This window comes from Ovis aries, chromosome 1 (genome assembly GCF_016772045.2).
Source record: "Ovis aries strain OAR_USU_Benz2616 breed Rambouillet chromosome 1, ARS-UI_Ramb_v3.0, whole genome shotgun sequence".
In the NCBI taxonomy this organism is placed as follows: Eukaryota; Metazoa; Chordata; class Mammalia; order Artiodactyla; family Bovidae; genus Ovis; species Ovis aries.
The window spans coordinates 77,686,524-77,709,760 of NC_056054.1; the positions used below are offsets into that span (position 1 = coordinate 77,686,524).

The window sequence follows — 23,237 nt, forward strand, 5'->3', positions numbered from 1 at the left end:
ATTAAAATCAGAGTATAAACTACCACACTTGTGGGGAAAATGTAGTCCCCCCCAAAAAGGGAACCTTTTAAAGATTTGTCTGTATTTGATTAAGCTATAAATAATGCACAACTTTCCAGAAAGGCTAGTTCTTTGGTTTTGGAATTGGGCTATGTAATCCAAATAGGGGCTTACTTTTTATAACTTGGCTCAAATTCCTTTTGGCTCGAAAGTTAACAAAATCAAATATGTTAATTGTTATAACTGTGTGGGCCCCTCCTAACAGTGATGGGTATAGAGTTGAATGTCTATGCATAGAAAGGAGATTGTAGAAGTCTTGTCCATTTTCATTTCTTCTGTTTTCGTGTTTGCAAAGGTACTGAAAATGCAGGAGAGAACTCTTCATGGACATACTCTGGGGACTGCATATTAAGCAGTTTCTGAAATGATTCAAAGAATTTCACCAAATGGTTTAGCATGGAAGAATGAGCAGCCTCTAATGAGGACTAATTAACTTAACTTGAAGATTTAAATAATTTAAAATGTCCAATTTTCATTTAAACTTTATTAAAGTAGCCTGATATTAATGCAACTGGGAATTTTGGGATAAATAATTTATAAAAGAATGATTTCTTACATGTAGCTTGTAGCATAGGCTTGAGTTGAAATGTGAGACTAGGACATCTTTGAGAGAAAGACAGAGAAACTTCCCTTGCCCAGAAATATTGTAGGAATAGAAGATTTAGGTTAGATTGAGGTAGGAAGAAACTCTTTTGTTTTTTCAGTTTTTATTTTGAATTTAATGTGTAACAAGTAGGCCAGTGTCACGGAAAGCTGAATGCCACCTAAGCTTATGAACATACACAGATATGCGCAGAAATGTGATCTTATATAGAGCCTTGAAAGTGAAGGTTGCTCAGTTGTGTCTGACTCTGTGGCCCATCAGACTCCTCTGTCCATGAAATTCTCCAAGCAAGAGTACTAGAGTGGGTAGCCGTTCCCTTCTCCAGGGGATCTTCCTGACCCAAGGATCAAACCTGAGTCTCCTGCACTGAGCCAGGTTCTTTACCTTCTCAGCCACCAGGGAAGCCCCTGGGCCTAGAGCTGTAGGGCCATCATTTGGTACCTCAGATCTCTGTGATATAGACAGAACAGGAGATAGAGTTGAATTCAGAGACACATTTCACCAGGAGAATAAAAATAAAATTATAGCAGCAGCTAATATTTATAGTCCCATGACAAGCTAATACTTATAGTCCTATGACAAGCAGTGTTCTTTATATACATTGACTCAATCTTGGGAACAACCCTAGGAGTTAGGTGCTATTATTGTCACCTATCTATATTGCTTTATAGATGAGGAAACTGAGACTCAGAGAGGATTATGTAGATCTGAAGGTCATTGAGCTAGTAAGTTTACCCTGAAGTCATTCTCTCAGTCATGCTTCCAGCAAGTTCCCATTTGTCCTGAGCCTGAGGCTGGTAAAGAGGGTGGAGAACAGCTTTGCCCCTCCCTGGCTCATGTGACCCTTCTAACTTGAGTGGTGATGGCTTTGGCAAGGAATGGGCTGCTGACATTGTGTACACAAATTTCTGTCCAGGCTGTATCTGGGTATGTCTGGTAGTAATTAAAATGTTTTCCCGCAACTCCACTTTTGTGGATATGAATTAGCTTTTTCTCCTTTCAGTGGACTGCCCTGCCTAAAAGAGAGAGAGAAAATAAATTGAGTTAATTATCATTGTATGTTAATAGGAGAGGTGAAAACAAAAGAAGCCCAGTTTTTATAAGCTTATGAAAATTCTTTGCAGGCAGACTGTGAAATGTTCTTGCTGCTTAACTGGTGTCACTTAAGATGTAATGATTTGTGCATAGAATTCTCCTGAAAACTCAGAAAACTCTTTAGCTTTTAAAAGGTAGTATAGGTTTCTACTTTCTTCCCCTTTTCTCCTTTCTCTCATCCTAATCTTGCAGAAATAACAGTTTCATTCAGGGCCACTTATTCCATTCTGTTTTGAACACAAGAGTTTTAGGCGTGTGCTTATGTATGTGTACCTGTGTATATAACCAGGATTATTACGCTGCGTGCATCATGAGGAGATAGATATCTGTATACCTTCACCACTTCCCTGGTGGCTCAGACAGTAAAACTGTCTGCCTACAACTCAGGAGACCCAGGTTTGATCCCTGGGTTGGGAAGATCCCCTGGAGAAGGAAATGGCAACCCACTCCAGTACTCTTGCCTTGAAAATCCCATGGACGGAGGAGCCTGGTAGGCTACAAGTCCATGGGGTTGCGAAGAGTCGGGCACGACTGAGCGACTTCACTCACTTCACTTATGCATTCACCAGTCAGTTCTTAATTCTGTGACCCACTAGAGTCAACTTTTATTTTCAGGATACTGATTTATTAAATACTTGCTGTTTTGACCTCTTTGGCATCCACACTGGGGTTGTCGATTTCTGTTCTTCATAAGGACAAATTGTTACTCAGTTCTTTCCGTTTGCTCGAGACAAGCTTGGTGAAAATGCAAAATTTAACTGAGGTGCTGAGGACTCATTTAAAATTGACAGGGCTAGTCTTAATCAGGAAGCCTGAGAAAGGATTCAAATGGGTTGGAGGAGAGTCCTGTGAGGAGCTGTGTGCTGTCCAAGTTCTTTGTTGGCCAAGTCACCACAGGGTGGCTTCATTATTGTGTTTGAAGTAGATCCCTAAGACATCAGATGTTCTCATTTGTAAGTTCATAAACACATTCCAAAGCCGAAAGTAAATGACTTACACTTAGCCACAGCTTAGTGCATCTTTGTGCTTTAAAAGGAAAGAGAGAGAAAGGAAAAAAGACTCTTGACATGTTGTTATGGGTAGTGAAAAAAGCATAATTTAAAAGTTGTAGGTGGTTGGAAATAGAGGAAACAGTGCAGTCCTGTGGTTGATACTTCGTCCTTCCACTGCAGAGGCACGGGTTTGATCCCTGGCAGAGGAACTAGGATCCCTCATGCTGCATGGCGGGGCCAAAAAAAAAAAAAACAAAACACCCACTCCCCCCAAAACAAACATGAAATATTTAGATGGGATAGATTTTGGTACAGAGCAGTATGCTAATGCTTTGGGAATACACAAATACAGAAAGAAGGAAGTGTAAACAAATACAGGCAAGAAATGACAAAAGTTGTAAATGAATATATTAAAAATTCAAGAAAGGAAGAGATATTACTTCCCAGAGTGATAAAGACTTCATAGAGTGACATTTGAACTAGCTTTTGAAGGGAGTGAAGAGTATATTTTATAATCTCTGTGAGGACAAGTACCGCCTATTTTTGCTCACCACTGTATGCATATATCTAGCACGGAGCCCGGCTTAGAGGGTGTACAAGAAATTTTAGCTGAATGAATGAGAGCAGAAGGGAAGAAAGAAAGATTTCAGTGTTGGGGAATATCAAGATTTTGTTAGGTGAGGCAAAATTCTTGAAGTGCAGAGAGGTCATGGGTGAGGCTGGACGCATGGTTGGGGACTGGCTTATGGAAAGCTGTTTGGATCTCAGCTCTGCTGGTTTATGAATGACCCAGGGAGACTGAGCAGAGCTCTGCTCAGGACAAGTACTGGACTGGGAGGTGTGGCAAGACTGGATTATGGTTACAGCAATGGGAACAAAGGCTAGGTGGGAGAGAGGCTAGAGGGGATGGATTGACTGTGTTTGAGGCATTTGAGGGGTCAGGGCAATTGAAGGTTAAGTTCAAGATTCATGGTTTGGATGATTGGGAAAAAGTGACACCTTAAAGTAGGGCATGTATGTAAATCAGAAGGAGAAGCTACCTTTTTGTTGCTTTATTTGGGGGATGGGAAAGGGAAATAAAAAGGGGAGTCTGTAATGAAAGTAAAAGAGGAGTCATTGTCTTTTGTGATCTTTAAGCAGAAAATAGACAATGCCTGCCCTGGGTATCTAGCTATTTGCTTGTTTTAAAAATCTGGGGAGTTGGGTGGGACAGCTGATCTCAAGTTCCTTTCTGGCTCACTGATTTGAAGTGGGCTTAAGTGTGGAGTTCACTGTTTCTTTAAAAAATTTTTAAGCTTTAGTTTCAATTTACATTAAAAAAGTTGGTTTTGTTAATCGACTCAATACTTCCAGGACCACCAAAGAATCAGCTCTTGAATGAGAACCATCAAAAATATTTTATTTATTAAAGCATGTAATAATCCCAGCCTTTGACAAACTTGGAAACATCTGGTAAAGCATCACAATTATTTGTGATCATCAGTGAATTTCCTTTATGGAAAATAGTTTGACAAGCTATAGTCTTTGAATGAAGTATTTCATTTATTAACTTAATATTTTGGTGTTAAAGATCTTCATATCCTATTGATGAACTGAAGAATTTGCTAGTTTGGACATGTTCTTCTTTTATAAAATTTAATTTTCTTTTGAGAACCAGAAGAGATGGTATATTTCAAATTTACTCTCCTTGCTACATATACTCTTACAATGCATATACTCTTATCTAGTCTTGTCTGGAAATGTGGGATTTCAGTAGGGCAGCTTCTACAAAAAGATGGAAAATTACATCTTGAAATATCAAAGTAGTTTTGTAATTTATGGGAACCTTTCTAAAATGAATCTACATTGTTGCCTTCGTAAAGAATTTACTGATTATGATTTACTTATTTTTTCTGTGAGACTTTATTACTATGAGTATATTGGTTGTACAGTTTCATTGTGATTCAGGTATAGTTTTAGGAGCTCCTAAAGATGGCTGAGGCAGTAAAGAATCTGCCTGCAATGTGGGAGATCTGGGTTCGCTCCCTGGGTTGGAAGATCCCCTGGAGTAGGAGATGGCAACCTGCTCCAGTATTCTTGCCTGGAAAATTCCATGGGCAGGGGACCCTGGTGGGCTACAGTCCACAGGTTGCAAAGAATGGGACGCAATTGAGCACCTGAGCAAGCGACTGATCACAGCACAGCACAAGGAATAAAGAGATCTCTGCTTAAGTATCAGATTTGCTAAACATCTTTTATTTCGTAGACATCTTGTATCTTTTAGTGTTTTTAATCTAGTTAGTGTTTGTTGATGAATAACTCACCTGAGTACTTTCTAGGTGTTACTTACTGTTGGATTATGTACGTTAGTCGCTCAGTTGTGTCTGACTCTTTTCGACGCCATGGACTGTAGCTCACCAGGCTCCTCTGTCCGTGGGATTCTTCAGGCATCCTGGAGTGGGTTGCTATGCCCTTCTCCAGGGATCTTTCTGGCCCAGGGATAGAACCCAGGTGCCCGCATTGTGGGCAGATTCTTTACAGTTTGAGTTATTAGCTTTTGACATTTCTATCAATGTACCAGCAGCCACCAATAGCTGCCTCCTGCCTATGGTCTGTCTGATGAGTCTAATATGCTATGGTCATAGAAACCAGATATCATGTTTTATTAGCCTTTGGTGCAGTATAAGGCTAAACAGACTTCCAAGTGAGTTGGAGACTCTCATAAATATTGCTAAAGGGCATGGGTTTGTGGCAGGCTTTAAAAGAAATAATATGCCTTACTTGTGATTCTCATTTATATTCCTGATTGAGATTTCTGAATTGGGAATCCTTGTATAACTGATTTCTGATTCTACACATTTCTTTTTCTTTTAAGAGAGTGTGAAATTGATATAGCACTTATCTTTAGTCCTCATAATCAAATTGTTGATCATCTGTAGCTGAATTAATCTGAAATGCTAAAAGCATTTTATTTTTATCTAAGTGAGATGCAAAGAAAAAGGGTTAAAAAGGTCTCTTCTAAGGAGCTGTGAATAGTGGGATTGTAAAATAGTGCCTTTTCTGTTTTGCCAGACACTTCAGTGTCAAATGTACTTCATTCTATATACTCTATAGCAGATTGCCTACAGCTCTAGAAAACTCAAAAGTAAAGTTTTAGGATGATTTTAGCTTGGCAAAACTCTCAGATACCACTGAAGGGGCTGCTAAGCCAAAAAAAAGGAGTTGGGATGATGTATAGTTGGGGTGAGTCTTTTTAGACTGGGGGCCACTTCTGGAGCAGGTCACATGTAGAGCAAGCCAGACTCTGTGTGACCCTATGGACTGTAGCCCACCAGGCTTCTCTGTCCATGGGATTCTCCAGGCAAGAACATGGAGTGGGTTGCTATGCCCTCCTCCAGCGGATCTTCCAGACCCAGGGATTGAACCTGCATCTCTGGCATCTCCTGCATTGGCAGGTGGGTTCTTTACCACTTTCACCACTTGGGAAGCCCTAGTAATAAAGATACAGGTGTAGGGTAGACTGTGGTGGCGGGGAGAAATGGGTGTCCCCTAGTTCTCCCTGCACTAGAGAGGTGGATGGCCTCCCATTCTCGATCTTCTTCCCTATCCTTTCCTTCTTAGGTTATTTTTGTCAGTTTTTTTCTGTCTAGTCCAGTTTTGTACCCAAAGCCAATACAATGTGCTACCTGATATCTTTTCCCAGATTTAACCTGGTTTAGAAGGATTAAATGGAAGAAGACAACAGTTTTGCAGATGAACCAATCACGTCAACATTTCATTCATTTACTCAGTCTTCTGTGCCAGGTGCTAGGGATACATTACTGAGCAGATTTTAACCCAACCCTTGTTCTCATGGAGTTTATTGTCTGGTGGGCCTTAGGGAGGCTATTAATGAATATTCAGATATCGGACAGTCTGTAAACTCTCTCAAGGAAAGACCTGTGATTCTTTGGAAGCACATAAGAATAGGACCTGGCCTGTAGGATGGAGTGGTGTGTGTGTGTGTGTGTGTGTCTGTGTGTGTCTGTGTGTGTGTGTGTGAAGTGGGGTGAGGGTGGAGGTGGGGATACAGATGGAGGAGGGATCAGAAGAATTTCCTGAGAAAGTGTGACTGGAGCTGAGTCCTGAAGGGTAAATGGGTATTAATTAGGCCAAGGAGGGTAATGTATGAAGGGCCTGAGGCAGGAATGAAAAGAAGTAGCTTGCTTGGAGCTTACTAGTACTGAAATGGAAATGGTACAAAATGAGGCCCCAAAGAGAAATAGGTGGGGGCTACATCATCCTGGCCTCGCAGACAAGTTTCAGAGTTTTAGTTTTAATTCCAAGAGTTTAGAGAGGTAATGTGATCATTGCCAGATGTTAGAGTAATTATTTTCCTTTTCAGGGCCTCTCTTGCTTTATGACATGTGAGGAGGGTTAGTCTTTTATGTATAGGGGATCAGTCACCAATCTGTTTTCTACCAAAGTCACATGTATACTCTCTGCATAGTTGTCTTGCCTTTAATACCTGCCAGTGAATAAAGGGGTTAATTTACACTGTTTGAGAATGTTTCTATGGGAGTGAATTTTAATCTTGCCAGTGCATTCCTGAAGAAGTCTTCTTTTGTTTTCATTAATCTGAGACTCAAAGTGGGAGTGTTTAATTAATTGACTTGCTTCAGAAAGGGAACTCACAGGATTACAGACCTCGGTGCTGAAGGTTTTCTGATACATTTAGTCTTGTCTTCGTTGTTGTTGTTCGGTGGTTAAATTGTGTTCTACTGTTCGCAACCCCATGGACTGTAGCACTCCAGGCTTCCATGCCCTTCATTATCGTCCAGAGTTTGCTCACATTCATGTTCGTTGAGTCAGTGATGCCATCCAACCATCTCGTCCTCTGCCACCTCCTTCTCTTTTTGCCCTCAGTCTTTGCCATCATCAAAGTCTTTTCCAGTGAGTCAGCTCTTCACATCAGGTGGCCCAGAGTATTAGAGCTTCAGCTTCAGCATCAGTCCTTCCAATGAATATTCAAGGTTGTTTTTCTTTAGGATTGACTGGTTTGCCCTCTGCTCAGTCCAAGGGACTCTCAAGAGTCTTCTCCAGCTCCACAATTTGAAAGCCTCAATTCTTCAAAGCTCAGCCTTCTTTATGGTTCAACTCTCAGATCTGCACATGACTGCTGGAGAAACCATAGCTTTGAATATATGGACCTTTGTCAGCAAAGTGATGTCTCTGCTTTTTAATATGCTGTCTAGGTTTGTCACATAACTTTCCTTCCAAGGAGCATCTTTTAATTTTATGGCTGCAGTCACTGTCTGCAGTGATTTTTTAAGATAAAATCTGTCACTGCTTCCACTTTTGCTCCTTCTGTTTGCCATGAAGTGATGGGACCAGATACCATGATCTTAGTTTTTTGAATGTTGAGTTTCAAGCCAGCTTTTTCACTCTCCTCTTTCACCCTCATTAAGAGGCTATTTAATTCCTCTTCATTTTCTGCCATTAAAGCGATATCACCTGCATATCTGAGGTTGTTGATATTTCTCCCAGCAATCTCAATTCTAGTTTGTGATTCATCCAGCCCAGTATTTCTCACGATGTACTCTGCATGGAAGTTAAATAAGCAGGATGACAATATACAGCCTTGACACACTCCTTTCCCAATTTGGAACCAGTCTGTTGTTCCATGTCCGATTCTAACTGTTGCTTCTTGACCTGCTTACATGTTTCTCTTGGCTTTAAGGCAAAGTGCCAGCATTAACCCATTTTACAGAAGCAGCAGCTGGAGCCTCGGGTAGCCCTGCTACTTGCCCCAGATTAATAAGTAAGTTAGTAGGTGGAGAAGAGTTCCACATATTCCCAGTGTTTTGTATCTGGACGTCCCTAAAATCCTGGATAATGCACCAAAAGACAGGAGTGAGAGTTGATGTTGGGATTCTCTCCTTTCTTTGTGATCTCAACAAATGTCAGACTTTATGTAGGTACATAAATAGTAGTGATGTCAAGTTTTCCTGTCTTATAAAGCTTCTCTCTGAACTGTTGGTTTGTTCTCTGCTGCTGCTGCTGCTAAGTCGCTTCAGTCATGTCCGACTCTGTGCGACCCCATAGACGGCAGCCCACCCGGCTCTCCTGTCCCTGGGATTCTCCAGGCAAGAATAGTGGAATGGGTTGACGTTTCCTTCTCCTGTGCATGAAAGTGAAAAGTGAAAGTGAGGTCGTGTCCGACTCCTAGCGATCCCGTGGACTGCAGCCTACCAGGCTCCTCCAACCATGGGACCTTCCCGGCAAGAGTACTGGAGTTGGGTTGCCATTGCCTTCTCCAGCTATGTTGAAAGCACAGTGAATTTCAGGGAGAAAGCTGTGAGGGTCTTCCCCTTCTCTGAGGGGGATACTCTGGGAGAAGTGCCTTCTGAACCCAGACCCAACACACTGAGAGAGCAGAGTGCATCACTTAGAGTGAGTAGATCTTGAGAAACATTTGAACTGTTGAATAGTTTGTCCAGTATGAATAACCAGAGTCATGAACAATCTAGGCTGTTTTTAATATATATTCTATAATAGTTATATAGAATGACTGTGATAGGAAAATGTAATATAATATAATAGGTGGAAAGAACTTTAGAAGCTAATTGAGCATTTTCATTCAATAGATGAGAATATGGAGTTGCAGAGAGGCTAAGATTTCAGCCCAGGGGCATTGAGTGGTTCAGCTGGGACTGGAACCCCTTGCTTTCCAATGGTCTTTAGTTTTCCATCAGTCTGTAGTTGACTGATGTGTGGCTGGGAAGCTTCTTAGATGTGTAGCTTTTCTACCCTAGAAAGTTGATATCATTGTGACTGTGGCTTATTACACATGAGCAACAACTCAGAATTGTACTTTGATCTTAAGTTAGTGTTTGCTGAGCATTTGAGGCCTTTTTGAATTTTGATTGTTGTGAGTTTCAGCTATGTACAGGATCTTTATCATCAGACTGCAGGGGTGCTGATAAATTTTAGTAATAGGGGAAATATTAGGTGTAGCGTGTAGCCTAGAGGACTGTGCTGATTAATTTCACCAAAATTTTGCACATATGAATATACACACATGCACACATGTCACTGTCCTTTGGAGGAGACTGCTCTCTTAGTGCTTATCAGTGGTAATTATGTTTACTTGTCTGTCATTGGGTGGTGAGTCCTTGTGCTTAAGAACCAGTGATCAGCAGGTTCTCAGTGATATTTGAGTAATGGAATGAGATGAAACATGTCAGCAGTGCTGATGAAAGAAAGATGAAGAGTTGGCATGCCTTATAATGATCTTACAGACTTTTAAATATTTTTGGTATGGACAGCACTGTTTAATTAATATGTTAACTTTTAGTGCCTTGCTCAGGGTAGGTGGTCAAAATTTTGTTTAGTGAGTATTGCTTGGAATATAGTTTATCTTTTTTGCTGAAGAATTGAAAATTTTCAGAGGAAACTTCTGATACATCGAATAAGGTATCAGGAGGGAAGGGACATAGGTATATATGCGGCTGATTCATGTTGATGTATGGCAGAGACCAACACAATACTGTAAAGCAATTTTCCTCCAGCTGAAAAAGAAAAACGGCAGCGAAAAAGAATAAGACACAACTGTACTGTAAACAGTGATTCCTCTAGGAATGGGCCCACTTAAATTAGAGTTTGTTAGAAAAGCCAAACACAGCACAAAATAATGATGCATTGGAATTGTCATGGATCTCATGAGAAGAGGTAGACACATTGGGTATAATAGAAATGCTTCTAGACCCAATTTTTTTTTGGGGGGGATTTAATTTTTGGCAACACCCTGCAGCCTAGTTCCCTGACCTGGGATTGAACCAGTGCCCCTCCACTGGAAGGTGAAGTCTTTAAACACTGGACCGTAGGGGAAGTTCCTAGGCTTAACTTCCATTTCCTTAAAATCAGTGGGTCATGGGTGACCCTGATCACCATTTGCTCTGTCCTTGGGCTCCCATTTCTTCATCCTGTCCACATGACCCTCCCTTCCCTTTCTTCCTCACTTGTAGGACTCCAGTTCTTTTAATTTCTTTTCTATCAAAACAGGGGAGAATTTGATTTTAGCTATTTAACACTTACTGAATAAAAGTAAGTGTTGATTTTCACTTAAAAATTCAGGAGTTTCATTCTAGATATTGACCTATAATTTGCCAACCTTAGAAGGGGAAATTTGTGTATAGATACAACATATATTGGAAAAGGAAATGGCAACACACTCTAGTATTCCTGCCTGGGAAATCCCATGGACAGAGGAGGCTGGTGGGCTATAGTCCATGGGGTTGCAAAAGAGTCAGACACGACTTAGCAACTAAACAACAACAACAATGATATATATGTATTGATAAGGGATAGATATATAGACAAAGGATATTTACTCATGTGTTCATTCATGCATTCATTTGGAGGAGTAGCTAGGTACTCTTCAATAATAAAATAATACATCCATGGTTTTCCTTGCCCAAAGGAGATGTTTCCTCTCATTCTAGCAAAAGTCTTGGCCCTTGCTTGGCTGTGGCTCTGGTGACCTCCTTTCTGGGAGTTGCCAAAAAGGAGAAGACACTATCAAGAGTCATTAACCTCAGGCTTAGGAGCCCACTCAGCCCTTGGGTTTCTTTATTGCATCTCTGCAGGGCTTATCTGTGCCATTTCTCCTCCCCATTTTCAGTGTCCCCAGGTTGATGACCTTCCAGTTCTCTTCTACCCTGAGCCCAATTCTTTTATTCTCCTGCCTTGGTTACAAGTTACCATAGTACATATTTTATGCCTTCTAGCAATTATTTCAATTGTTACCAATTGATTTTTCTGTTTTCACATTTCCTTCTAGCTAATGGTCTGTCTTGTAAATGCATTTCCATTTTCCCCACCTCGGGTGAGGAAAATTCTTACAAAGATACATGTTGTAGGGAGGTGTCTTCTTTGTTCCTGGCATTTTATTGTACCTAAGTCAGTGACAACCTTTCTTGGTGTGAGCAGTGAGCAGCTGTGATTGGTTTTTCACTGCTCTGGACATTTTTGAAATGTATTTAGCTTGTTAGAAAATTATATATATATATAATATACATGCATACATATATGTGTATGCTTTAGTCATGTCTGAATCTTTGCAACCCTGTGGACTGTAGCCTACCAGGCTCCTCTGTCCATGGAATTTTCCAAGCAAGAATACTAGAGTGGTTTTCTATGCCCTTCTCCAGGGAATCTTCCAGACCCAGGAATTGAATCCGTGTCTCTTATATCTCGTGCACTAGCAGGCGGGTTCTTTACCACTAGCTCCACACTATATTATTATAAATACATGTATATGCTTAGAACTGTAAGCACTGTAAGGAAAGGATATATAAAATGACCTTAAGATAGAGTTTGTTGGCTTTATATTTGTCTGTGACAGTTCTGAACTTTGAAGACCTGTTCTGAATTGCTCTTGGCTGTGCAAAATGTGTTTTAAATTGTGTTTATTTATCTTTGTGCTGGGTCTTCGTTGCAGTGCAGGCCTTTTTTCTCTAGTTGAGGCAAGTGGGGGCTACTGTCTAGATGCGGTGTGCAGGCCTCTCACTGTGGGGTCTCCTGCTGTAAAGCACAGGCTCTAGGGCAGCTGTGGCTTGCAGGCTCCAGAGTGTGAGCTCAGCAGTTGCGGTGCGTGGGCTTTGTTGCTCCACAGCATGTGGAATCTTTCCAGAGCAGGGTTCCATGTCCCCTGCATTGGCAGGCAGATTTTCAGCCACTGGACCACCAGGGAAGCCCCTCTAGTTATTTTAAATAATTTATCTATTTATTTATATATCCCTAGTAGTGTTAGTTGCTCAGTCATGTCCGACTCTGCAATCCCACGGACTGTAGCCTACTAGGCTCCTCTGTCCATGGGATTCTCCAGAGAAGGATACTGGAGTGGATTTCCATGCGCTTTTCCAGGCGATCATCCCAACCCAGGGATCGAACCTAGGTTTCCTGCATTGCAAGCAGATTCTTTACTGTCTGAGCTACAGGGAAGGTATATATCTCTAGTTGTTTGTTATTTTTGTTTTTATTTCTTTAAAAAAAAATCTTGATCAGTATCATCTCTCAGCACAGAACATTTTCTGCAGGGATGGAAATGTTCCATTTCTGTATTGTACAACTTGGTAGCCACTGGGCACATGTGGTTTTTGAACTCTTGATATGGGCTAATAAGATGGGAGAACTGAATTTTTAATTAATTAATTTACTTTACTGAAATTAATTAATTAATTTATCTTCAATTAATTTAAATAGCCACATGTGGCTAGTGGCTGCCATATTGGAGAGTGCAGATCAATTTAAGAATAACGTCTGTATTTGATTTACTTTTTCCTGTGGTATTGGAGTATACCAATTTATTTTCATGGTTTTGGTGAAGTAAGTTTGTTCATTAACCATGTACTTCCAAAAGTACTCATGGCTAAACTGGCTGTAATGTTAGAAACAGCTTTGAGTTTGGGATTGAAGTTGGTTTGTGATGGTTAGTATGAAATTAGAGATGACTTGAATTCTTTATGTTTTCCTAAACTTTGTTCACAGTGAGTTAAAAAAGCTGAAATAATCTTCACTAAAGATTCTAGATTTACCTTAAAATTCTACATCTCAATATTTATGTTCAAGTAACAAAAGAATCAGAGATATTAGTTAAGAGTTTTTCTTACAGTAACCCAAGGACAAGGAGATCTGTATGATAGAAACAGGCTGCCTTAACCAGTGCTGGTCGGTGTTTATTTGCACAGTCCATTCATTTTGCTTCTCTTGAGTGAATTCTTGTCAACAGGGCTTAACTGGTCAGCAATTAAATGTTATAGGTATAGTTCCTTTTGGATTCATGGGTATTTTGTTTATACTTAGAGCACAATATCACACTGGGGCCTTTAGAAATAGATCAAGCATTTTAAATTTCAAATTGTTGCAGCTTTCCTTTTTTGGCAACTCAACTCTCATGAAGCCTATGTGGAGGGACACCTAATTTTCGTGTTACCTTTAATATAAATTACATGTTACCAAAATATTGTCAAGTTGTCTGACATGGTAAAATAAACAAGTTTAGTACTCTTTGCTTAAGTAAGGCAGGAGACTGGTGACAGACCTGTAATGACATATCTATGATAGTGTATTTTGGGTAACAGAAAAAAATTAAATAAACCCTAATTTTTATTTAAAAAACTTAAATAAGGGTCTTTTGGGGATGCTTTTTTTTGGAAAACGTGTTGATATTTAGTAAACTTATGGTCTAGGTTAAATTGAATTTGGGGATTAATGAGCAAAATATTCATAATGCAGACTCATTTCTGTCTGGGAATGTCGCTCAGTCATATCTGACTCTTTGTGACCCCATGGACTGTAGCCTGCCAGGCTCGCCTTGTCCATGGAATTCTCCAGGTAACAATGCTGAAGTCTGTAGCTGTTCCCTTCTCCAGGGTGTCTTCCCAACCCAGGGTTTGAACCCAGGTCTCCCGCATTGCAGGCAGATTCTTTACCATCTGAGCCACCAGGGAAGCAGACTCATTTGCTAAAGTTTATTATGAGCAGTACATTCTTCTAAGCATATTAGGCATGAGATACTATCACTGAGTGAGAAGCTTACTCTATAGTTGGCCAGGTAGAACCCACACTTAAAAAGATAATTCATAGTATGTGATAGTATATGAAAAGAGTGAAAGTCGCTCAGTCGTGTCCAATTCTTTGCAACCCCAGAGACTATACAGTCCATGGAATTCTCCAGGCCCGAATACTGGAGTGGGTAGCCTTTCCCTTTTCCAGCAGATCTTCCTGATCCAGGAGTAGAACCGGGGTGTCCTGCACAGTATGTGTTGTGGGTCAAAAGAATGGCTCAGATGATAAGTTTTAGGAACTTTGAGAGAAGGATGGCTAGTTTTCCCTTAGGATGTGGAGAAGCTAGGACTTGAACTGAATTTTGTGGAAGCTAGAAGGTATTAAAAAAGAAAAGGAGAGCCCTCCAGGCAAGGAGACCAAAGTGAGCAGCAGCTTGGATTAAGAATGTGCATGGAGTATTTGGGAATGAAGAATGGATGTTTGGAATGAAGATTCTGCACAGGACCTGTTAGGAGAGATTGGTCTGGAAGCCAGGAGTGTGACTTTTGAGTCAAAGAATTATTCCGAAGGGAGTAAAGAGCCATTAAACATTTTTGAACAGTGAGAGGATATGTGAGAAGCTAGATTTTCTAAAAATTAATTTCTAGTGTGGAGTACAGGTTGATTGGGCAAGAGAGAGAAAAAATTTAAGCACTAAAGATGTGAGATGAAGAAAGACCTGGACTTTTGTTGCCAAAGTAGGAGTAGAAGAGGAAGGATGACTTAGAGTAATAGCTTATCTGATATATAAGAACTAAATTAATATTTACTTGCTGCCCTATTGTGATTAGGAGGTTTCATGTCTGAGAGACTGGAAGAAGGAAAATGTTTCAGTCTGGAAGGCTGATTGGAAGGAAAGATGGGTTGAGTTCCAGGTGACAGAAGGACTCAAAGATGGAAAGTCCAGCGGGTAGTTGAAGATGGGAAAGACTAACGCTGGATCTCAGGTTAAAAGCCATCTGTTTTCCATGGTGTTATCATCTGATTTATAACAGCAGACTGGTGACTGTATCCTAGAGGGGATATAAAGGAGTGGAGGGAGGGAGCTGAGCCAGGGTGTTATAGCATACAGGAAATTCAAGGAGAACGAAACTGAAAAAAGACTGGACTTAAGGTACCTGGGAATTGAGAGCCAGGTTTGAGAGGGACAGTTGGAATTGGAACCTAGGGTGCTTGAGCTTTTAAATGAAACCAGGAAGTACAGAGCACATACATGTTTTGTTCATGTTGGTTCTTTCAGTGTCTGCTTTTTAATTTTTTTTACTTAATGTCCTGGCAGGGAGATAAAAGGAGGTGGAACTCAAAGCAGGCTAAATAGTTACCTGTTACAAGACTGCTTATACTAATTGGAGGGTATTGGCAGGGTGAAATCACTAGTTATTTGGGTCACTCTGAATCAGTTATATACTGACCCTTAATCCTGACAATAATTGAAACTCGATTACAACTTTAATGAAAATAAAACTGAACATTGATGTTATTGAAAATTATATTTTTATTAAATACTACTTAAAAAAAAAATCTCAGTTTCTATGCAGATTTTGGACCTCTGAACTTGGCAATGGTGTACAGATACTGCTGTAAACTAAACAAGAAACTAAAAGTGAGTATTGTGGTGATGTTTATATTTCGATATTAAACTTTTAAACTGTGAAATCTAACCAGTGGGATTGCTAGGCACATACCATTTAGTTAGGTAATCTTGATCTTTGGGAACTGAAGTGAGTAGTTCACCTAGAAGTTGATATTGATCTACCTGACTACCCCACAAAGGACATGTTAACCTCTTTCATTTTTCAGGATCAGTGGAAACTTGAGCTGAATGAAGTCATTGGAATAGTGATCTAAGAAAGAAAGCACAAATCCTTTTAGGTTGTTGTTAATGAGTCTATCAAGTTCCCTCCTAGGATGATTTTTCTGGAACCTTCAGGTCTGCTCCTGGATGCTGTTACCAGGTGATAAAAGGGGGATGGCTCATCATTGCACAGCAGGAGCTGTGGAGCATGAGCTTTTTCTGTCTGATCAAGACTGAAATGTTTGTGTTTTTTTGAGTGCCATCTCTATAGCGTTAATAGCGGAGTGAAAATAATGAACTAGCAGCAACAGAGACTGGACTTTACCTTTTGTGACAGAATTTGGGTCATACATTGACTGTTCATCTGTATGTTTTTATTTTACATGTAGCTTTTCCCCTCCTCAAATTCTAAACATATATGAAGAAAAGTATTATCTATACTCCTAGTTTTGGTAAACATTTCATCACATAGAAGGAAATATTTATCTTTTTCTCTCACCTTTCTAAATGAGGATCTTAAATAAAATGTTTCAATTTTGAAGGTGAAATCTACACAGCAGATTAAATGCTAACAGCTAAATTATAACACTCAGTTTAATCTTTCTGCTGGGTAAAATGTTACTGGTGTGATATAGTACAATGCCTTATACGTATTATCTACTTAGTGATAATTTTTTCATTTGATTGATTTTTATCCAATTTAAGCATAAAAAACAAGTCTGTCATGGAGAATTTCCTGTAAAATATGAATTCACAAATTTTTGGCATTTAACTCAAATGATAAATGGACATGGAATGAAACTAAAGAGATATTTTTAAAGTAAACAATCATATAATGTAAGATCTGTTGTAATCACCTTTGTAGGGAATTGATTTTGAATTTATTGTCTGACTTGAAAATACATAGTATGTACATGTCTTTAACTGAACCTACTTAACATTTTTCAGAAAAGAAGCTACTCCCTGTAGTTTAAAAGATAAAAGTTAAAAAATTTAATTGAAGTAGTTTTTTATTTTTAATAAAGTTAAAATTTTTATAATCACCAAGGAAGCAAATAATATCCCTCAAAGGATTTAATAAAAATATTTAATGGATTTTTAATAGATACGTTAACATGGATAAGATAACTCATAAATAATTAAAATCCTTTTCTTCCTTTTGAAGACCTAGGACTTCACTTCCTTGCTTAGTAGTATGTAATTGGTATAAGCTGGGTATTATAATCAACAAAGTGGAACCAGTCTACTATCTAGACTGATTGAAGAGAAAGGAATCATTATTAGGGAAACAAAACTTCTGGTCTGACTCAGTGTTCTTCATGTTGCTGTTGTCAGTCGCCCAGTGGCATCTGACTCTTAGAGACCCCATGGACTACAGCACTCCAGGCTTCTCTCTCACCACCTCCCAACTACATAAAAGTAGATGGATTGAATTAAGATGATTTTCCTATCGTATTCTGTACTAAACAGTATGAGTAAGTGTATAAAGGACTTGGTTTGATTTGCTTTCATTTACAAAGCTTTCTTTCAACATTATATAAATTAAATAAAGTTCAGAACAGTCCTCTAGGTTCATTTCGGTGATCAGATAATCTGATGGATGCCTGGAATGAATGACATTTTTAGCTTTAGTGCAGTTAATGGGCACCTTGTTGCTTGCTGAGGGAATGAATTTTAAATGTTAATAAGTCATGGGTTATCTCAATAAAGCATACCAGGTAGAATCTCTTTATTAGAAGAAAAAGACTTGCTTTGCCAGTTCAAAGCTACAGTCACTTCAGCCTTGTGGAATCTCAGTTTGCTCTAACATAGGGGTTGTAGAGCTCTCAGAGAGATGGTTAGGACTATATGTCTAGAGGTTAGAAAACAGGTTTGAGAAAGCTTTGTGAATTTTGAAGTCCTATACGAAAGGAAGGTAACGTTTGTGAACTCTGATAGAAACTGCAATAAAGACAGTTCTTCAACAGAGTTTATGAACACCTTCTCAGTTTCACAGCTATCATTTCCATATGAGAAAGCTATCTGATATAATTTAGGAATCTAGATGACCATTGAGTCCAGCCTTCTGGTTTCATAAGTGCAGACAGGAAAGCCCCAGAGAGGCAGAGACTTGCTCAAGGATGCAAGGCAGAGTCGGGGCCAGGTTCCCAGGCCCAGGTTCCCAGGCCCTTGGCCGCATCACTCATGCTCTTATCTCCACCTTTCCTGGTGACTGCAGCCTCTGGTTTGTCATCTTCCTGTGCTCACCCGCAGCCCAGCCCTGACTCACTTCCCCTTGCTGGTCCGCTATGGTCTCAGAGCTACTCTGCCTCTTTTAGGCTCCAGTGACTGCTCCGGCTACTTTGCCTCCAGGAACCCAGATTCTAGGCTCTCTGATGTGGAACGTACCCTCCCTGTTACCTGCCTCCCACGTTCTCTCTTACCCTTGTGTAATCTCCAGACCTCAGTCTCCCTGTTCCTTTCACTCCCTCTCCTGTCAGTTGCCTTCTGATGCCTCTTGTCTGTAGCCCGTGATCACTCGTTTTGATGAGACCTTTGGCACCTTACTTCCATGCCTTTTGTCTTTCTCACCTTGACAACTCCCATCCTTCCTGGCAGGGATTTCATGCCCCAGTTTACTGATTTACTGAAGACTGCAGTCCCCCTGCCTCTCCCAGCCTTGTACTTTACCCCAGTCATACTGCTGCTCCACACAATTGCGTGTGACCTCTAGTCTGGCTGTGAAGTGCCCTTGCCCTCTGGTGTGATAACCCTCATTCTTAAGACCTTGTTCTGGCACCATCATGTTTTGTAAGCATCTCCTTGTGCAGCAACACAAGGTGGGGGGTGCGGCCTTGTTTTCCCATAATTCTCTGTGCATATCTCTATTATTGATGAGTTTTAATTTTACCTGAAATTATCATTTCAGTTCTAAGTTGCACTTTTTAATTGCATCTCTTTTTCTCACTAGACTTGCAGCTCCTAGAGGATAGAGGCATGCATTATAATTTTGTGTCTCCAAGTGTCCAGCACAAGGGAACACAAGGGAACCTGTTGATCTTATCATGACCCCATGACTTAGACATCCTATTTTCTTTTGCCTCAAGAAGTTTCAGTAACCTGCCCTCAGCATTTTACATCCTCAGTGTGTACTGATTCCTCAATCATTTGCTATTGCACCTTTGCCTACCTTACTCTACTGAAACTGCTCTATCGACATTGTAAATACCCAGTCTGATAGCGCTGACTTGGTCCTCAAAGTCCTTTACTTCTCTGAGTAATTGGCACTAGTTTAACAAATAACAGCTTCTTAGAATTCTTCTGCGTGATTTCCTAACTCATTTAGGTGCATTTTATTTTCTACTTTGGAAATTTTTATTTCTCACAATAAAGCGCTCATGATTTTTGCCCCTTTATTTGATACCTTATGTAGATAGGTAATATTTTACAGTACATTCTATTTATTTCAAACCCAAATAAAATTTGTTTATTTTTTATATGTTAAAATATTTTTTTCAAGTTGATGATTTGAGGTGATTTATTGCTGGTTTTGTGTGTGTGTGAGTACTCATTCTATTCCCAATGGCCTTTGTTTTAATTTTGTGAATTAAAATGGAAAATTATACATCATATGTTTGCTTAGATTGGAAAACCAAAACCAGAAACCACCATCACCAGCAGAAACCCTGTTTCCTATTTTAAACTATATTTTATTTTATATATTTTTTAAACTATATTTTAAAAAGAGTAAGTATTAAAAGTTATGCAGTAATAGGTTGTAGTTTGTTATTTCTGCTCAAGAGTTACCATAAGAGAATCAGTCAAAGAAAAAAGATTTAATGAAGTAAGAACAATTTGCAAAACTGTATACATTATTTAATTTAAAATGTCTTCAATGATTAATAGGCTAGATGAAGAATTGTTAATCTGATATTTCAAAGTCCATAAACTCTTGAAATTATGTATAAAATTTTGTATGTGTTTACATTTTTCTTCTGAGAGGATTCATAACTTTTTAATAGGTTCTCAAAGGGATTTTTGGTGCACACAATGCTAACAGCGCTGGGCTAGAATATAAGAGCTTCTGAGAAGACTCTATTAATAAAAGACAAAATAGTGGTATTTTGAAAAGTAAAATGCCTTTTTTCATAGTTAATCAGTTAAGAAAATCTTTCAATTACTGATTTAATAACCTGACAGTTTTATAAACATAAGATGGCTGAAATGGCTTATTCTAAAATAAATACAGTTTTAACTGTTGATTTCACTTTTCATCAGAGAAAAATAAAACCCCAGCCTGGGGGCGGGGGGAAAAGTCTAAGAGCATTGCTGAAAAAAGGGGACATTTTCTAGGGCACTGATTTTTTTTTTTAATACCTGCTCTATGAATCAACAAGACAATCACAGTAATCTTAGGGACTTATTTTTAAAAAGATTTAACAGAATATTGGCAGAAATGTGATTTGAAGTGTACAAAATGTCCTACGTGACCCTTTCAGGGTAAAAGGAGGAAAGGGAGTGGGATTGGGCATGGTGAAATGGATGATTGTATTAAAACAATGACAGTCCCTGGCAGATGGTGGGGGCTCAGGAAACGTCCTTGTTGCTGAATGGATCAGTGCAGTAATCCTGTCTGGCAACTGCCAGGGTAGCAGGTACTTCATACAAGAACTCTTGATACAATGATCAGACCACCCTCTTATTACAACTACAAAAACACGTGGAAGATTTCTTCATGAGATTATCTTCTATTGTAGGTTCATGGACTTCTAGGGGAAGAAAAGCAAACTACATTCCAGAGAGAGTTCATGTAGTTTTAAAGAGGTTTATCAGGGGTGCCAAAACAGTGTTAATGCCCATGGAAGTGATCATACATAGAGTTTGCAAGGCCTGGAGCCTTTTATGCCCATTCACAATCCTCAAGCAAGAAAACTCCCTTTTATAGAGCAACCTCAAATGCCTTCAGCTATTTTATCAGCCTGATAGAATAATCTGTATGAGCAACTTTTCTTGACATTTTGACTTCTGCTTTAATCAAGGTGCCGTTTAATTGAATGAAATGTACTGGGTTTGAAACAAAATGAACCGTAAAGAGACGCTGTTTTCTTTTAAAATAAGCTATTCAACCTGCTTTATTTTAGCTTTGAATAAAAACGTAAACCATATTTTGTTTTGCACAGCCAAAGAAAATTTTCAAGAATATCCCTTTCCTGGGAAAGTTGGAGGTAAAACATGTAGAGGTCATGGCTGCTCATAGGAAGACCTGTTCATTTTATCGCTTTTGCAATGGGATGACCACTGATTGCTATGGAGACGCTGATTGCTGCGGCCATGACTGGGCTAGACTAGTCACCTGTAAGAGAATGGTGCCTTGGTCACCTGGTCCCCGTGCTGTAATCTACTTAATCTGACCACCATCACTGGCAGAGCTTGCTTGTTTAGGGAAGTGCATGGGCTCTGTTTTTTATTAAAGCGCATATTATCCAGGCTGCACTAATATCTTCTTTAGCTCAGCCAGGCTGATTCACACAGCTTGATGAAACACCACACGACTTGAAGATTTTACTGTTAAGCATGGCAAGCAACTTTACCAAATGGCTGCCCCCTGAAAATCTGTTTCTTTAAATTGGCCGTTAACGCCCTTGTTTTTGTGTTTTCTGGCTTTGAGCTTAATTGTATCACCTTTGATTTTGAATGCTTGTGTAGTTTGTAGTCTCCTGGCCTAACTGAAGAAGTGCACGATTCGTGTCTGTCATCATAATCCAAGGATAGCCTGGTGGTTTTGTGATTTGTGTAACATGTCATCATTTTCTCTCTCTCTGAGTTGCCGTGGCTTGTTTTTCACAGTGATCTCACTAGAATGCAACCTTTCACATAGCTTTCCTTTCTGAGATAGAAAATGTCTGCCTGGGGTCAGTATCCTCATTTTCATTTGTGTTTTTCTACGATTGCAGTCATTGTACTTTGGTTTACAAGTACCATCAAACAATTATATGCTGTATTACATACTCTTATGATGTACATAAAAGTAGTAGAACTTTAACTGTCCCTCAGGGAAACAGTACAGGTCTGGAAATTTCCATGGCTATGCTTAGGTTAATTGATAGATATTCAATACTGAATCCCATCTTCTAGCTACTATTTTTTTACCTTGTTAAATGAAACAGTTATTGTATCTGGAATTAAGATCATTCCGTTGGTCCTTCCTGTGCTATGAATGCATCCCTAGGTGGTTATTCTCTTCTGTTTGTCATAAGCCTTGGCCAATATTTTCCCCTCATTTGGCATCAAATATTCATTAGACTGTGAGCCTTATGAGGCTAGAGACTGGGGTTCTGCTCCCCTTGTTACCATGTTGCTCAGCGCTGTGCTTGACACACAACAGCTACTCGCTCGGTTCATGCTGAGAGAACCATTAGAACTTTCTTCAACTGTAGTATCCCAGTACCCAGATTCAGCAGACTGATTACCTGTGGGCTGCTTTCAGTCCACAGACATTTTTTTGGGAAAGGAGCATGAATGCTGTTTAAAAATTTTGAATTCATGGTCAACATTGCAATTTATGAAATTCTTCCTTCATTAAGCTATGAATTTCTGGCTTCTGTTAAATATTGTAGCATCTGATTATGGGCCCAGACTCCTGCACGAGAGCTACGTCTGCTTTGGGCATACTTTTCTAGTTTGCCAACTGACCCACTTGAAATTCTTGGCCTCTCAGAGCATCTGAATTTGGAACCTCTGGAATTACACCATTTAAAGCAGTTTGGTTACTGAATCAGTAAAGGAACTTTTTCCTTAGGTGTTACCAGCTGGAATGTAATAATTTACAAATTGTAATAAATTTTTCTGAGAATCTGGTGAAATGTGTTTTTTATAACATGCTTTAAAAAATCATATGGCATGATTTAGAGTTCCTAAAAGAATTTAAATGTCTTTTGGAGCTACTTGACCAGATGGACAATATGTTAGGGTCCATATAGTACATTTCCAGGTGTAGGGCTTATTCACACATTTTCACGCAGCTCTTTTTCAAGATTTAGCAATATGTTAGCACAGTGGAGTTCAGTCTGTGGTCCCTGGACCAGCAGCCTCAGTATCGTTACTGAGGAACTTGTTAGAAATGCAACTTCTTGGGCTCTTCCCT

General features: G+C 39.5%; 1 protein-coding gene across 12 annotated transcripts in view; it reads left to right on the forward strand.

Moving 5' to 3' along the window:
- Window positions 1-23,237, forward strand: part of CDC14A (cell division cycle 14A) — a 210,407-nt gene that overhangs the window by 35,208 nt on the left and 151,962 nt on the right. For 7 of the 12 annotated variants that reach the window (XM_060412161.1, XM_060412179.1, XM_042251431.2 and 4 more), the window contains exons 3-4: window positions 15,847-15,922; window positions 21,274-21,318. The exons of 1 other annotated variant lie outside the window; for it this stretch is intronic. In XM_060412161.1, the coding sequence (XP_060268144.1) occupies window positions 15,847-15,922; window positions 21,274-21,318 (121 nt within the window). The remainder of the gene's footprint in view (window positions 1-15,846; window positions 15,923-21,273; window positions 21,319-23,237) is intronic. 4 more of the 12 variants (XM_042251438.2, XM_060412183.1, XM_027972365.3 and 1 more) reach the window with 1 other exon arrangement.